General features: G+C 43.3%; 1 protein-coding gene across 2 annotated transcripts in view; it reads left to right on the top strand.

Annotated features, from left to right (window-relative positions):
* Positions 1-17,486, top strand: part of ARFGAP2 (ARF GTPase activating protein 2) — a 59,619-nt gene that overhangs the window by 10,941 nt on the left and 31,192 nt on the right. Inside the window, exons 2-10 of one of the 2 annotated variants that reach the window (XM_077461195.1) lie at positions 652-770; positions 2,331-2,403; positions 3,533-3,664; positions 6,427-6,507; positions 8,199-8,295; positions 8,379-8,435; positions 14,575-14,619; positions 16,067-16,119; positions 16,206-16,342. In XM_077461195.1, coding sequence (XP_077317321.1) covers positions 652-770; positions 2,331-2,403; positions 3,533-3,664; positions 6,427-6,507; positions 8,199-8,295; positions 8,379-8,435; positions 14,575-14,619; positions 16,067-16,119; positions 16,206-16,342 — 794 coding nt within the window. The remainder of the gene's footprint in view (positions 1-651; positions 771-2,330; positions 2,404-3,532; positions 3,665-6,426; positions 6,508-8,198; positions 8,296-8,378; positions 8,436-14,574; positions 14,620-16,066; positions 16,120-16,205; positions 16,343-17,486) is intronic. The other variant, XM_077461203.1, reaches the window with a different exon arrangement.

The raw sequence follows: 17,486 nt of genomic DNA on the forward strand, positions 1-17,486 counted from the left end.
GCATAGAGGACGACAGGAAAAGTTTGACAAACTATGAGCACCCTGGTTGGATACCCCCGGCCTCTCTCCGGTTGATCTGGTCACGGACAGAATGCTGAGATAAAAGAAGGGGAAGGGAGGTTTGAGCTGGGGGAGGCACTAAATGTAAGACACCTACCGTAGGTAATTCTGAATGAGTAAACTAAAGCACAGCCAGGATATACCGTGTCAACATCTACTGTGGTCAGGACGATTTGGTATGGGGAGATGTGAAACAATGCTTGAATATTCCTCTTGCAGGGTTGAATAAGCTTCTATGTTGTGACAAGAATCTATGCTTGAGATATAAGCTGTAAATTATACTTGTATGTTTTGTTATTTAATAAACTCTATCTGATAAAAAAAAAAAACTGTTAAAAGAGGAAGCAACGCTCTTGGTTCGATATTCATTGCTGCCATGAATGCAGGGATGAGGCAGTTTTCATTAATACCATGCCTTTAATAAAAAAAAAAAAAAAAGTTTACATATTAACTATATTATACACCACACTTTTTTAAGGTTATAATGGATTTTGAAAATAATCGCTAGTTGCAGCCCTAGACTATACATGCACATTTGTTCCGATTTCTGCACTGGATGCTTCATCTGTTTTGTTTTTCTTGTTTTTCCAGTCATGCTTTGATTGTGGAGCGAAGAACCCCAGCTGGGCCAGCATCACCTATGGAGTGTTTCTATGCATTGATTGCTCTGGAATACATCGATCTCTGGGAGTTCATCTCAGCTTCATCAGGTGGGTGATTAGTTAGATAATAGACATAGCATGAGCAAAAGTTTTGAAACGTGGATATTTTATACATTGGTAAGTTGGTCCAGCTTGGACCTATGTAACTATGCAAAACGCTATACTTGGCCAATGCTCTGGGAATCTGGAAATCCACTGAAGTAGACACAGCTATTCCAAGGATCTCCACTTTCTTCCAGGTCCCATGCTGAGCAGCTTCATTTCTGCATTCTGGACACAGGGAGTTGGCTACTCAGGACATTTGCCATTTAGATAATAGGTTTTCTGGTTGGATGAAGTGGATGTTACATCAGTGCCCTGCCTCTCCACCTCATCAAATCGGAGAACGCGTTGCATCATTCAAGAATGCAAAACATTCTCTGAATGGTGCCTGTACTGAGTGGCCAATCTCCTGTGTTCAGAATGCAGCAGGACAGCGGCTCAGTGCAGGACCCAAAAGCTAATGGAGGTCAGTGGAGTAGCGGTGTATATTTCAGTGATTTCCAGCTTCCAGGGGCATCAGCCAGGTATGGTAAACGCATAGTTCTGTTGGTCCAAACTGGATCTATGTAACTATGCATAACATTTCCGTACCTGGAAAGCTCCTGTAATGCAGCAGTTAACCCACCGCTGTTCAAGAAGGTTGTAGTAGAAGAATACACTACTATAGGGTGGATTTACTAAAACTAGAGTTCAAAATCTGTTACAGTGCTGCATAGCAACCAATCGGCTTCCAGGTTTTATTGTCAAAGGTTAACTGAACAAATTAAAGTTAGAAGCTGATTGGCTATTATGCACAACTGTACTAGATTTTGCACTCTACAGTTTTAGTAAAGGATCCCCCTTATGTTTGCTTCATATTTTAATTCTGCGGACTGGTCCTTAGCCTCCATACTGTCTGTTCATCAGGCACCCAATGGTGCTTGCATAAACAGTTTAAAAATGTATTAACATTGTTTAGAAAGGTTGTGGTTGACTGTAAACTGGCCACACAGTTTATTTAATCTACAGTTGTTGAAGTAACATTAAATGATATCCCTTATTTTTTGGCAGGGGGGGGGGGATTCATACATATTCAGTAATTAATGGTTCTGTAATCTATTTTTTAATTGTTTCTTACTGTGTTTTTTTGCTTCCTTTGTGCGCTCCAGAACCGCTGCGTTTTTTTCCTCCTCTCTGGCTGTTTTGAAGGAGTAGTGCATGTTAATGGCGTGTTTTTATTTTTATTTTTTTTATTATGCACTGCTCTATGTATGCTACAAATCCCATAGTCCATCTTGTGAGCAAGAGAAACAGTGTGGCTATATTCATACATATAGTGGGACCATATAGAATGAATGTAGACCCCCCTAACAGGAAGACAGGTCACAGAGCAATAGAAAGTAAATATTATTTATTTATTTTTTTTATTTTTTTTTGCATTAAGAATACATACACGAAATAGATTTTTATTTATTTTAAATCGGAGTATAGAGTCAGCTTAAAGCAAGAAGTAGCATTTACCACTAAGCCACTGTGTTGTCTAGTTTACAAAAATGGAAGCAGTGCTGACTTGGGTCTCTCTTTCAGGTCAACTGAACTTGATTCCAACTGGAGCTGGTATCAGCTGAGGTGCATGCAAGTTGGAGGCAATGCCAACGCTGTGAGTAACCACTGGTAGCAATCCATTTATGCCGCCGGAAGTTTTAATTTTTAATTAACGTGACATGTCAAAAACCTAGAAAATGGCAAGTGTGTTTGTGTGTGAGTATGCCAACATAACCAGAGCTTAAAGGGGTTGTAAACTCTTGTGTTTTTTCACCTTAATGCATAAAGGTGAAAAAACTTCTTCTAGTATTCCTCTACACTACACTATATGTCTCCATGAGGAAACTTTTGATAGGGTTAGGGCTGTTACTTGTATATGCCAGCACAGAACACCGGAGTGGGAGAGGGGGAAGAGACCGCTTCACTAGAAAAGGTGTTTTAAAACCTATCCAAGACAAAAACAGTTTAACCACTTCCCACCTGCTCTATAGCTGAAAGACTGCTACTGCACAGGCCTCCAGTTCTGGGAGGATGTCCATGGACATCTTCCAATATACGTGCCTCCCACATGCCCTATGGCGTGCGCTCTGTGACCGCTGTGTGCTTTGGACACAGCTGGTCACGTGGAAACAGACTTGTCAGTCATCGGTTGTCCTTTCCTTGCACACAGACAGCATGTGAGGAAAGGAGAGCCGATCTGACAAGGCACAATGAGTACATTGTTCATACTGATATCAGTGCAGCCTCATCAGTGCAATTCAGAGAAGAGAAATTACTTGCTTGAAAATGTTATAACAGAAACCCAGATGATAAAATAACACCAAAATGAAGCGCTATCTGTCTCAAATTATAAAAATTTAAAAATTTTATTTTGGTACATTGTTGCATGAGCAATTGCCATTTAAAATGTGACCGCACTGAAAACTTGCCTGGGCAGTAAGGGGTAAGAGAGCGCCCGTCATTGAAGTGGTTAAAATGATAAATTACGATGTAAGAGGAAGAAAAAAAAAAAAAAGATAAAGCATAATGCCAGGTTTAGTATCACTTTTATATAGTTCATTTGGGCCAAGCTGGCCAAACCAAACTATTTCCTTTTACTAATTGTTGCGACCTCTGTCAACCGTGTATGCACATGACACACAGTTTTACCCGATGATGGCTTCTACTATACTTTGCATTTTTGACCTAGGTTCCTTTTTAAAGTTTGTGATTGTTCACCTACTTCTTTTGTGTTCTTGCTACAGAATGCCTTCTTCCACCAGCATGGCTGTACCACTAATGACACCAATGCCAAGTACAACAGTCGCAGCGCTCAAATGTATCGGGAGAAGATCCGGCAATTGGCCAGTGCAGCCATGTCCAAACATGGCACTGATGTGAGTATTTCCAGAGGGATTTATGCAGCACTGGGATTTCCTATACAAGATAATATTACACAACATTGTGTTACTGGAGTACAAAGTGCAAGTATGTACATGAAAAAACTTTCAGCTTGCTTTTCTGTACTACCCTCCCTAGTGCCCCCTGACCCCTGTTTTGTTCATTAGTGTATTATTACTGGTAACTCAAATCTCTCTGCTCGACCCTTGAACCTCTGCACATTCAGGCCCTAACACCGAAACCTAGGCTACTGAGCAGTGAAGCCATTTGTCAGTACACCGCTTACTATAATCAAAGGCTGTGTAAATAGTGACATAGTAGGTGAGGTTGAAAAAAGGACACAAGTCCAACCTATGTGTTTGATTATATGTCAGTATTACATTGTATATCCCTGTATGTTGCAGTCGTTCAGGTGCTTATCTAATAGTTTCTTGAAACTATCAATGCCACTGCCTGTGGAAGGGAATTCCACATCCTTGCCGCTCTATGTAGTTTAATGTTAAACCCTTTTTCTTTTAATTTTAATGTGTGGCCACAAATCTTGTTAAACTCCCTTTCGCGAAAAAAGAGTTATCCCTATTGTGGGGTCACCAGTATGGTATTTGTACCGTATTTCTTGGCATATAACACGCATTTTTTTTCCCCTTTAAAATCAGGGGGAAATCGTGGGTGCGTGTTGTATGCCGATCTACCGCTGATTGTGATGAGAGGAGCGAGCTGAGCCGAGATGCACAAAGCCAAGTGTACTTCGGCTAGACTCGGCTCCTCTCGCAGTCCTGCCCCTGACTGAGTAGAGCCGAGTCTAGCCGAAGTACACTGGGCTTTGTGTATGTCGGCTCCGCTTGCTCCTCTCCTCTCGCAATTAGTGGAGGTGGGCGGGACTGCGAGACGAGCCGGGTCTAGCCAAAGTACACTCGTCTTTTTGTGTATGTCGGCGGCGATCGTGCCTCTCCTCCTCCAATTGGTGCCAATTTTAAACAAGGCTGCAAGGACGCTGGGCAGGCTGCAAGGACACAAGCCCGCATATGGGCAACTGGGGAGGCTGCAAGGACACAAGCCCGCATATGGGCAACTGGGGAGGCTGCAAGGACACAAGCCCGCATATGGGCAACTGGGGAGGCTGCAATGACACAAGCCCGCATATGGGCAACTGGGGAGGCTGCAATGACACAAGCCCGCATATGGGCAACTGGGGAGGCTGCAATGACACAAGCCCGCATATGGGCAACTGGGGAGGCTGCAATGACACAAGCCCACATATGGGCAACTGGGGAGGCTGCAATGACACAAGCCCACATATGGACACTGGGAAGGCTGCATTGATGGGCATTTAAATGTAAGGGTTTTTTTTTCCCCTTAAAATTTCCTCCTAAACTTGGGGTGCGTGTTATACGCCGATACATAAGGTATATTGAAATCATATCACCTCTCAAGCATCTCTTCTCCAGAGAAAATAAGTTCAGGGCTCGCAACCTTTCCTCATAACTAATATCCTCCAGACCCTTTATTAGATTTGTTGTCCTTCTTTGTACTCGCTCCATTTCCAGTACAGCCTTCCTGAGGACTGGTGCCCAGAACTGGACAGCATACTCCAGGTGCGGCCGGACCAGAGTCTTGTAGAGCGGGAGAATTATCGTTTTATCTCTGGAGTTAATCCCCTTTTTAATGCATGCCAATATTCTGTTTGCTTTGTTAGCAGCAGCTTGGCATTGCATGCCATTGCTGAGCCTATCTACTAGGACCCACAGGTCCTTTTCCATCCTAGATTCCCCCAGAGGTTCTCTCCCAGTGTATAGATTGCATTCCTAATTTTGCCACCCAAATGCATTATTTTACATTTTTCTACATTGAACCTCATTTGCCATGTAGTTGCCCACCCCATTAATTTGTTCAGATATTTTTGCAAGATTTCCACATCCTGTGGAGAAGTTATTGCCAACGATACCAAGCTAAGCAGGGCAGATACAGAGATTGAACTGTTTTCCCCATGCTCCCAGGTCGTTTATTAACAATTTTAAATAGGATTGGCCCCAACACAGAACCCTGTGGACCCCACTACCCACCCCTGACCATTCCGAGTACTCCCCATTTACACCACGCCTACGAGCCTTCCTTTATCTCACCTCCTCATAGAAGGTTAGTAGATTGGTTTGGCAAGAACGATTCTTCATGAATCCATGCTGATTACTGCTAATGATACCGTTCTCGTGTGTGTGTGTGTGTGTGTTTTTATATAGTCCCTTATCATCCCCTCCAAGAGTTTACATACTTTTGATGTTAGGCTAACTGGTCTGTAATTCCCAGGGATGTATTTTGGGACCTTTTTTAAATATTGTTGCTACATTGGCTTTTCTCCAATCAGCTGGTACCATTCCAGTCAGTAGGCTGTCAGTAAAAATTAGGAACAATGGTCTGGCAATTACTTGACTGAGTTCCCTAAGTACCCTCGGGTGCAAGCCATCCGGTCCTGGTGATTTATTAATGTTAAGTTTCCCAAGTCTAATTATTATTCTATCCTGTGTTAACCATGGAGGTTCTTCCTGTGATGTGTTTTGAGGATACATGCTGCAGTTTTGGTGAAGAATAAATTCAATACCTTTTGCAGTTCTTGTGTCACTAAATGTATCATATCAAATCTTGTTCAGTGAAAATTCTGTTGAAATGCTCTGTTTACAAGGGCCTTGTTCTGCTTGAATGCAAAGACAAATAATCGTGTCCTGGAAAGAACGTGAACAATATTTGTGGACTTTTCTTCTAGCTGTGGATAGATGGAATGAATTGCACCCTTGCTAGTTCCCCAGAGAAGGAGGAGTCTGACTTCTTTGCTGAACTGACCCAGGTATGTCTTATTGTGAAGGAAACCCATATGTACATGAAAAATGTTAAACTTCTGGCTGGATGCAAGCGTTCAAGTTTGACTTGAACTCCAGATGCCTGCTCTTTTTCATCTAATTGACAGCTTAATACTTTCCATGTGTATTTTCTTTAAAATGCTGAAGAGTTATCAAGTTGTGGTTAAAACCAGTGACATGCCTAAAAATTTGTGTGTGTGTGGCGGATCTTCTCCCCACATCAGCTGTCACTTTTTGAAAAGAGTGTGGTTATGTGAGGATCCACCACACAGCTGTGTCATTCATTCAGTTTCCTGTGAATGAATGAACAAGTACTGTCATCCACCGTGGCTGACATGTTGTAGGTCTGATTGAAATGTGTGGACACTGATGAGCGCTCTTGTAGTTCATTCACAAGCCCTGCATCTTTCAGACAGCCAGCCAATATGGAGGTAGGGACAGAAAGCTGCAGGACTCTAAGTCTAAGGGCCAGTTCACACTATTGCAATGGCAGACATCGCATGTAATGCGCAGCGCACTGCTGTTCACATTACATGCGATGTCTGTGTGGGTGCAATGTCGGTCATACAGATAGTATGGCTGATATCGCACTGCTTTCGGTGTGAACACGCACAGGACCCTTTTTTTCTGTTCGGATCAGAATCGGATTGCATGTGTGTTCACACATATGCGATGCGATTCATGGAACTGTCAGTTCGCAGTTAGATATGCGAGCTGAAATGGGGGTGTCGTTAACGTATGACACTCCCCAGCAGTTCGCATATGGCAGTGTGAACTGCTGTGCGTGCCGGGTGCGATGCGGGAACCCACAGTTGATTTGCAGGGTTCTTGCATCGCAATAGTGTAAACCGACCCTAACATTGCACCCCTACTCCACTGATCACGAGTGCAATGCTTTCTAAGCTCTAAATGCACTTTTTTATTTTATTTATTTATTTATTTTTTGTAAGAGTGAACTTATTCTTTAATCTTCAGATTGGTCACCTTGGAAGCAGTTTGGGTCCTAGGCATAGTCTGTACACAGGTGAATGATGGGGATCCTAGGTTCAGGCTTTATACAGCACAGGGAATGAATGGATTCTAAGTCCCAGGCTCTGTAATTTTAGTAAAAGTCAATACTTTAAAACTGAACTATAGTTCCAGATTTAAAGACTATGAGCAGGCCAGATCTTTATTGCAGAAGTGATATGCAACATCTCTGCAATAAAATAAACATAATCCGTCTTCTCGCAGGCAAGCACAGCTCAGTTTACATTCTGGCACTGTGCCTGAGTGACATAAACTATCTCTGGCCAATGAAGATGGCCGCAGCCTGCACCAGGTAGAAGCTGGGTACAAGATGCTGATGCTGGCGAGGGACCTTTTTAAAAAAAAAAAAAGTTCTTGGATCGTTCGTTCTACTTTAAAGGGAACTAGCCCTGTTAGGAAACTTGGGTCCTTAGCATCTTTCCCCTCTGCTATGGGGAATTTTTGTGGAGGAAAGACCAGCGCACTGAAAATGTCAGCACAGGATGTAAACAAACGCCAGACGCCATGGTCCCCGGATTGAAGCATGGGGGGAGGGTGAGCTCATTTTAGCTAAAATTGCATTCCTTTGGTGTTATAACTGCTTTCTAATTAATGGATTGTGTATTCTCATGCTGAGCAACTATTTTTTTTTATTTTATTTAATTTTTAGTCCTCGTGGGAGGCAGCCCCAGTAACTGAAGCAGCTGTGACAATTCCATCAGCTGCAAAACAGCCGGTTGGTGTCTCTGTGAGCAGTGAGCCGATTGGTGAGTGTTGGCTCTTTATTTAGTTTTGGCAGTGTTGTGACTTGTTCAGAGTTCTTGTGTAACACTCATTGCTGTGCCTGCAGGTGTGGAGACTGGCCCTAGTGTTGACAGTCTGTGTACGTCACCCAAAGCCACAGTTGGTAAGTCTCATTAAAACTTGCTTGTTCTGAATCTTATTGGTTTCAAACAGGATCACGTTGAGTTGGCTGAATAGGCTGTGGAGGAAGAAGGTTAGGATGTAAGGCCTATTCCACAGTCATGTTGGAGGAGTGATGATAAAGAAAATTGTGCTGCAAAAAACGTATGCAGGTTCCAGTTTCTGTGGGGGCACTGAATGCACCCCTGAGCATGCAGATGACTGGTCCTGTCCACTCTGCTGTGCTCCTCTATTGGGAAATCCAATCCTCTGGACAAAGAGAAAATAGGACCACCATCCACCTGTTTTTGGCGGATCGGATAGCGGCGGGTGTCAGCGGATATCAGCCGTTCCATAGAGGACAGTGAGATGTTCAATCGGGTCCACCTAACAAAAACTGACAGGCGGACCTGATCGGACAACCCGTGTGAAAGGGGCCTTACTAATACTGGAGAGTGCAATATTTGGTGCAGCTCCACCTAGAAACCAATCGGCTTCCAGGTTTTTAGTTGCAGCTTAATTGAACAAGCTGAAGTTAGAAGCTGATTGGCTACCATGCACAGCTGCACCAGAGTTAGAACTCTCCAGGTTTAGGAAATCAACCCCAGTGCTCAACTGACTATTCTATGCATTGATTTCAAAACTCTTTTAAAAAAAAAAAAAAAAAAAAAAAAAAAAAAAAACTAGACTAGGTACAACTGGGAATTGGTTCTGACTGCATTGGTTACATTCTTTTTCTGGGTCAGAGATTCAGAGGGTTGGCAAGATTTGGTCAGAATGCTTGCCCTACATATTTCCTCAGCTTGGTAAGTGATGGAAACCTACGTTTTTACAGAAGTTCTCTTAGTTTAAAGGCTGAAGATGTGCAGCTCCCCCCCCCCCCCCCCCCCCACAGCCATAATACTCACCTGAGCCCCCTCTTGATCCAGTGATCTGCACGGGAGCCTTGGCTGTCCCAGGTCTCTTTCTCCTTATTGGCTGAGACTGCAGCGGGAGTCATTGGTTCCCACGGCTTTCAATCAGTCAGTGAGCTAATGACGAGAGAGTGGGAGTGGTGCTGAGACACGACTTTGTGTCTTATGGACGCATAGAGCGGGGCTCGGGAGCAAGCACACACACCAGTGCCCCCATAGCAAACGGCTTGCTATTGGGCGCACTAGCCAAGGGGGAGCAGTCAGGAGCGCAGGCGAGGGACCCAAGAAGAGGATCAGGGCTGCTCTGTGCAAAGCCATTCCACAGAGCAAGTAAGTATGACAGGTTTGTTTAAAAGAAAAAACACAAAAAAATGAACATTTACTATCACTTGAAAACTGTTCAAATCCACCGTAGAGAGACCGAGAGAAACATATGGCCATTTACTTTCTGCCTCTGTAACATGTTGGATGCATTCCTTGGCTGATATGTGTTACTGAACAAGTAACATGAACTTTATTTTAAGTGACAACATTCCATACAGAAAATATTGTGTATTACTTGGTAAAACTGAATAATGTGTATATATTACCCATAGTGAGTTATTATGTTTTCTGCCATAAGTTACAAAATGAAGACTGACCTCTTATGCCGCGTACACACGACCAGACTTTTTGAGGGTCTGGGTCCGACAGACTTTCGACGAAGTTCTGACGGACTTTCCAAATGGTGTGATTGTGTGTGGCCAAGTCCGTTCAAAGTCCGACGGATTCGAATGTGATGACGTACGACTGGACTAGAATAAGGAAGTTCGTAGCCAGTAGCCAATAGCTGCCCTCGTGTCGGTTTTTGTCCGTCGGACTAGCACACACACGAGCGGATTTCTCAGTAGGAACTGGGTCCGGCGGAGTTCTTTCGGAAATATTTGAAACCTGTTCCATTTCTAAAGTCTGTCAGACTTTTGCAAATCAAAAGTCCGCTGCAGCCCACACACGATCGAATGGTCTGCCGGAATCATTCCGTCTGACTTTTGATGTTGAAAAGTCCGGTTGTGTGTACGCGGCATTAGGCCTCATGTACACTGCTGCTGGTAAACGGATGTTTAGGAGAAGTTGAGTATATATATATATATATATATATATTTTTTTTTTTTTTTCAGCTACCCCTGAACTCTCCTCTGTTATCTTATCAGTACATGTACACAGGAGGGTCCTTTTCTAGGTAGTTGAGTTTAGAAGCATTTTTTGGCTGTTCAGAGGAATTTGAAACTCCAAATGCCTGTAACGGCCTGTAAATGCTGCTAAACCCAGTAATTCGCATTTAGCAGCATTTCGTTTACGGACATTTTTCATTTTAACCAAAAAAACAACAAAAAAAAATGCTTCTAGGTATAAACATGGCTAAATGGATGTCTTTAGACATCAGTTTCTAGCTGTCAAGTTAAATCATTGAGTGGTTAAACAGCGTCCCGTGTAAAATGAAGCCTTACTTGCCACTAATGACAACACCTCCTCCTTGTTTTTACATCTTCCCTTTCAATAAGTTGCATTGGACCATAATTTGGCTGCATATAAAGTACTTTCCTCTGCTACTTTGGCCGCCGAAGCAAAAAAATCAAAATCCCAGTGTAAACTACAAATCCATGTGGCAGTGGTTTACAAAGGGCTTAGCATTCTCTCCCTTTCTACCCATGTGATGGTGTTCAGGCCTAGCGATTGGCTGCTCAGGTACCCAGTGCTGCATCATGGAAAGACAAAACTGTGATAAAGAAGCCTTCGCGTTACTATGAAAAATGTGCTCTAAAAAATAATAAAAGTACTCTCCGTGAGTATAAACAGTGCAAAAAGGTGCAATATGATCTACCTGCAGCAAAATCTAAGTGTTCACATAACACAAAACAATATAATAAATCCAATAGTCATCTTGTGTTATGCACCCAATCTGAAATAATGAATAAATATAATGATAGTATGGTTAATAAACTGAATAATATATCTTGATAAAAAGTCCAGAGTCCAATGTTCACATAAATGTAAACTTAAAATCTAAAACTGGGAAATTGCTAAAAGGCACCAAATACTACAATGTACATGAGTCCATTTATTTTCTCTTATAAATGATGTCTGTCTTAATGGGTTTATTTCTCAAAACGCTGATCCTGCCCGTAAATCCCTTTGAGTAAGAAAAGATATATATGCAATCCAAAAATGAGCTCACAGAACTCTCTCCTCCAATCCTTGTGGTATCAGCATAGAAATCCTATGGATAACCTTTTCTCCTATTCCGATATCTGCCACCAGGGGGTCCTCTGTCCCTGTATATATTATAACTGCACGGATACTCCGCATCCACGTCTGGACACTCCAATGGTGATCAAACTCACAAAGTGGGGGAAAAAGAGGAAAAAAATACCTCCATTAGTGTAGTATATCGAAAACGCTCAAACTATTTTTATTAAATATAGCAGAGAGGACTCTGACATCAAATAAATGTGATTTGTAAAAGCATAAAAAGTGTGGCGTTTTCTCGCCGTTCTTGCGTCCACTTCTGGCCACTGTGCCGATAATCAGTGAGTCCTTAAAGACTTATCTGCTGACCGCTTTAAGATTTTCAGCTTGGGGGGGGGGGGGAGCGCAATAGGAATGACTCCTGGGGGACCACAAGAACAGGAGGAGAGGTGACGGGACAAATGCTGCTGTCGGCGAGACACAAAATCCTTTCACTTACAGGATAGTGTTTTATTTTCTCTCCCTGTTTTTCTCTCGTAAGCCTATGAGCCTGAGCACTGTAGCTGAGCCAAGATGTAAAAACTAAGACTGGAAAATTAATTTTAATTGCAGAAAATGACATAGTTTTTGGGACTTTTTTGGTAGTATAACTAGCATGGAATGTATGTTCCTTGCTAAAGAACATAATTTTTTATCAAGTTATGTGTAAAGTTACACTTTAAAGGGGAAGTAAACCCTGATGGGTTTACTTCCTCTTTGATTCCCTGCAAAGGTAAAGCATAATGGACTACTGTGCATCGCATAGTAGCCCATTATGTGTCACTTACCTGACACAGGAGCCAGCGAAGTCACCGCTGTCCCCTTGTGTACGGAGCCTCCATCTTCTTGGTGGGTCTTGCTGCTCCGGCGCTGCCATTCGACTGAGCCGGGATGACATCACTCCCGCGCATGCGCACGGGAGCCGCCACGTGCTCAGTGCATGCGCCGTAGACAGCGGTACCTGTCTTTTGGCAAATATCTCCTAAACCGTGTAGGTTTAGGAGATATTTCTTGGACCTACAGCCTAGCCTTAACCTGTAGGTCAAAGTGGTTTGTAAAGGTTTACAACCACTTTAACCACTTCAATACAGGGCACTTAAACACCTTCTTGCCCAGACCAATTTTGAGCTTTCAGCGATGTTGCACTTTGAATGACAATTGCGCAGTCATGGTACACTGTACCCAAATGCAAATTATTTATTTATTTTTTTTCATTTTTTATTTTTTTTTTCCCCTCCCACAAATAGAGCTTTCTTTTGCTAAACAAATAAAACAATATGGATGGGCATGGATAGGCGGTTCCTGTCAGAGGAGCAGCCGATTAGCTCTACTCGTGTCTGACAGACTGACTGACACCCCGCAACAACGATCGCTGCGATGGGTGCCCCAGGCTCAAAATCCTGATCGCGTCATATGACGTCCGGTCAGGATTTTGAAACCACTTTGCCGCCGTGATTCTGTTATAGGGCGGGCGGCAAGTGGTTAAAGTACTCTACTTTACTTTTTTTTTTTTTTTTTTTTAAACTATCAGCTGGATTTGATGGCGATAGATCCTAGGTCATGTGATCTTCAGGTTAAAGGAAAAGTTCACCTTTCATAACATGTTACACTCAGGGTGTAACATGTTACTGTTGCAGCAGCCCCCACATCCCTCTATCCCCCGTTGTGACAGCGAGCGCGAGATCTTCTCCCCGCACTCACTGTCGCAATTTAAAATAAATAAAAATGCAGCCATATAGGGCTGTGCCCACCCATGCCCATCGTTCGCTCGCAGATCCCTGTGAATGTAAGAACGACAAGTACGGACCAGCCTTTGTGGCTGTCGGTTTTATTGAGAGCTACGAGCTATCCGGGTTGCTGCCTGGTAATTGATGCTTCCTGTTAGTGTGTAACTGCCTGCCCGTACGAGCTATGAGCAGATGGCTTACACTGACAGTCTGCAAGAGCCCTGCATTGCACCTGCGATTTGCTGGAAATAGGTGCTTTTGCAGGCTCCTAGTAAAAAAAACAAATATGGCAATTTTTATACCTACAAATATAGGTGCGTTCATTTTTTACAAAGGTGAATTTAAACTTTAAAGGCATAGTTGATCTTTAATAATGCAGTCACATTGATAAAGAAAAATGTGCATTTATTTTTTTGCAGTCAGTCATGCAGAGTATTGCTTGCAGGCTCCTGTATTGGTTACCTCTCCATCCCGGGTCCATACAGAGGTACCAACCTACCCCTATAGGGCTGGAGGAATAAAATGGACTACAAGCAAAGTGATCTCGCTACACCTCTGTTTCTTTACGATCTGTGAATCCCTTTGTCCTGGTGGCCAACTGTGATCTAGTCTTTGTGCTCCGGGTTTCTGCTTGACATGCTTCCCAGTGCTAGCTATAGGTTTGGAGACATTGAAGCATGTTTTCACTGCACAGTGCGTAGTGGGATTGCTTGGAAACGAAGACAGTAACTTTTTGGCCCAGATTCGTGACCTTTAAGTAGGCATCATAAGGTGTACTTAAGGCATGCTAAAGTGACCTCTCTGTTAATATTATTGTCATTTTAGCATTTTTTTTTAAGTGCTATTCAGTACAACTTAAATCAATTTCTGCCTGCTTCATGCTGTTTTCTGTTCTCTATCAATTATGCAGTTATTTACAAATGTGCACACGTGGTAGAAGCAGTCAGTGGTAAGAAACGTGTAAAGTGTATATATTTTTAAGATCGTCACACAGTAGGACTTTACCAGCCAACTAAAATAGTTTCACTAACAATTCTGAAATGTGGGACACTGCACGGTCTTAAAACTGGTAAGGCGTAGCTCACTTAATAATGCAAACCTTGTTGACCTGACCAATTAAAATTTATAGGGTGTGTGACCAGGTATGAGACTGGCTATACGCTGTACTTCTACTGAGGCTGTATATTATGCCTGTAGCTCATGCAACAGCTAAACCCATATGTTCCTCTCTCTTCAGACCTGGCCATGTGCCTCAGTGCTCAGGAGCCGAACCCCAGCACAGGTGACCAGATGGTGACTGGCTCGCTCCGACTGCTGTGTGCTTGGCATGCCTTTTGCGTTTTTTTTCATACCAGAGATGCAAAGTCTTGAACGTCTTTCTCAATTAAGGAGTCTCTTGTAGCTGCAATAGTTATTGGTGCTTCCTGTAGTGCAGTCCAGTTTAATAATGGCTTAGAGGTTTTTTCCTAAGAAAAAGACATCTGGAATCGCACATGGAACCTAGAGGTGACTTCGCATGCCTGCAGCAACCTTTAAAATGCTGGTTATTATAACTGGCAAAGCTTCAGTTTTTATGGTGACGATTCAAACCTTGCCTGCCCCTGCCCTACCTACTGCACATTCCTGTTGGCCGGTAAGGCAGACTGTTATAGTAATGGGCCAGTAGTAAAGTAGGTTAAAGCGGAGTTCCACTCAAAAGTTGAACTTCCACTAATTTCTCTCCTCTCCCCCTCTGGTGCCACAGTTGGCACCTTTCGGGGGGGAGGGGGGACCACTTCCGGAAGTCCGGGCCGTGACATAACCGCGGGGCTCCCTCCTCCTCCTCCCTGTCGCCGGGCCATTAGGGTTCCGGGGCGTGAAGCCATAAGGCTACACTGCCGTTTTCCCTTACCCGCAATGGTGGCAGCAGCACCCGACAGCTGATGTTTCCATCACCTGCGGTGCTGACATCGTGGGACTCAAGGACAGGTAAGTGTCCTATTGTTAAAAGCCAGCAGCTGCAGTATGTGTAGCTTCTGGCTTTGGCTCAAACCTTACCCAGACGTATTTGGGCTTTGCCTGTTAGAACAGCTTCCCTAGGTGCCTGCAGCTCATGCTTACAGAAGGTCTTAATGGCATCCCAGTCTTAGTCCATAGGGTTTAAAAATTGAGCTGGACTAGTATATAGCTGCAAAGGGTGGGCCAACTCAATATTGAACCCTACAGACTAAGACTGGGATGCCATTAAAGTGTGTGTAAAAGCAGGTACATATACCCATCTTCTGCCAAACGAGCATGCTGGAAAACCTTCCCAATGGCTGCGAGCACTGACTAGTGTTTTCGGGTGAGGGGTTGGTCCCCCTATCAGAACACAATAGCACAATGGAGATTGCTGCACTAACGTCGCTAGTGTTAGTACAGTGACCCCCCCCCCCCTTTTTTTATTTTTTTTATTCAACTCTGTGGTAAAAAAACTTAGTATGTCCCAGGCTTTAGGTTTACTGGTCTTTGTATCACTTTAGTGACTATTGCCTCTACAGAGTCAGCCATTCTATTCAAATGAAGGGAAGACTATGTTCATTGTCTTGCTCTCTGTATACTCTCCCTTTTTAAAGTATCTGGTGAACTAATTCAAACTGTCTCTGGCACAGGGCACCTCGCTGTGCTATGGAGCTCTGCCACCTTACTAATCCCTTGATGCATGTGCGCTACAGTCCTTTCCTATGTCTGCAAATCTGTTTATTTTCTAGAAATGAAGCCATCTCTTATTGGAAAGAAGAAACCTGCTGCAACAAAGAAAGGAGTGAGTATATTTTGCATAGAAGTTCATTTTATAGAAACACTGCAGCAAGCAGTGACAGTAGTCCAGACAACTTTTCTGTCTTGCAGCTGGGGGCAAAGAAAGGTCTCGGTGCGCAGAAGGTGAGCAGCCAGAGCTTCAATGAGATTGAGCGACAGGCACAGGTGGCAGAAAAGATGAGAGAGCAGCAGGTGGCTGAAATGAGGAAGGAAGCTGAAGAGTCCCTGTAAGTACCGTATATATCGATGTATAACGCACACCCCAACTTTAGGAGGGAAATTTAAGGGAAAAAAACTTGCATTTTATCCCCTTCCCGCCGAGCGTACGCAGATGTGCGTACCCGGCTTCCGGGGGCTATACCGGAAAGATGCCCGCACCTGCAGGCATCATCCCGGTACAGTTTTTTTTTTTTTTTTTTCAGCGAGCGATTGGTTAAAAGCCGCTCGGCTGTTATGCCGGAGGAGCGGGAGGGGACGATCGGGAGCACCGATTCCACGTCCGCTGCCTCCGGCTGCTGGGAAGGAACTGCAACAAAGCCGTAATCGGCTTTGTTCCAGTATCCTAATAGTAAACACGGAAGCGACGTCATGACGTCACTTCCCGTTTACTCGGCTGCCAATGGCGCCAGTTTTAAAAATATATACGTATTCAGAATCGCCATTTTCGGCGATCTGAATACATTGAAGTGTAAAGAAGGGGTGGGGGGTCTTTTAGACCCCTGATCCCTCCATAAAGAGTACCTGTAACAAGGGATGTTTACATTCCTTGTGACAGCAATAAAAGTGATCAATTTTTTTTTTTTTTTTTTTTAAACAATTTAGTCATTTTAAAATAAATTAAATAAAAAAAAAAAAAAAAAGTGCCCGCCGTCCCTGCGAGCTCGCGAAGCAAAGAAAAAGCAAACGGAAGTCGCACCTGCATATGTAAATGGTGTTTAAATCACACATGTGAGGTATCGCCGCAATCGTCAGAGCGAGAGCAATAATTCTAGCACTAGACCTCCTCTGTAACGCTAACCTGGTAACCGTAAAAAATTTTTTTAAAGCGTCGCCTATTGAGATTTTTGGGTACCGTACTTTGTCGTCAATCCACGAGTGCGTGCAATTATAAAGTGTGACATGTTTGGTATCTGTTTACTCGGCATAACATTATCTTTCACATTATGCAAAAAAATTGGGCTCATTTTACTGTTTTTTTTAAATTCATGAAAGTGTCCCTTTTCCCAAAAAGTTGCGTTTAAAACACCGCTGTGCAAATACCGTGTGACATAAAATATTGCAACAATCTCCGTTTTATTCTCTAGAGTCTCTGCTAAAAAAAATATATATAATGTTTGGGGGTTCCAGGTAATTTTCTAGCAAAAAATATGG

The sequence above is a fragment of the Lithobates pipiens genome, unplaced genomic scaffold (genome assembly GCF_037356315.1).
Source record: "Lithobates pipiens isolate NorthernLeopardFrog02 unplaced genomic scaffold, aLitPip1_a1.2 Scaffold_10, whole genome shotgun sequence".
Taxonomy (NCBI): Eukaryota; Metazoa; Chordata; class Amphibia; order Anura; family Ranidae; genus Lithobates; species Lithobates pipiens.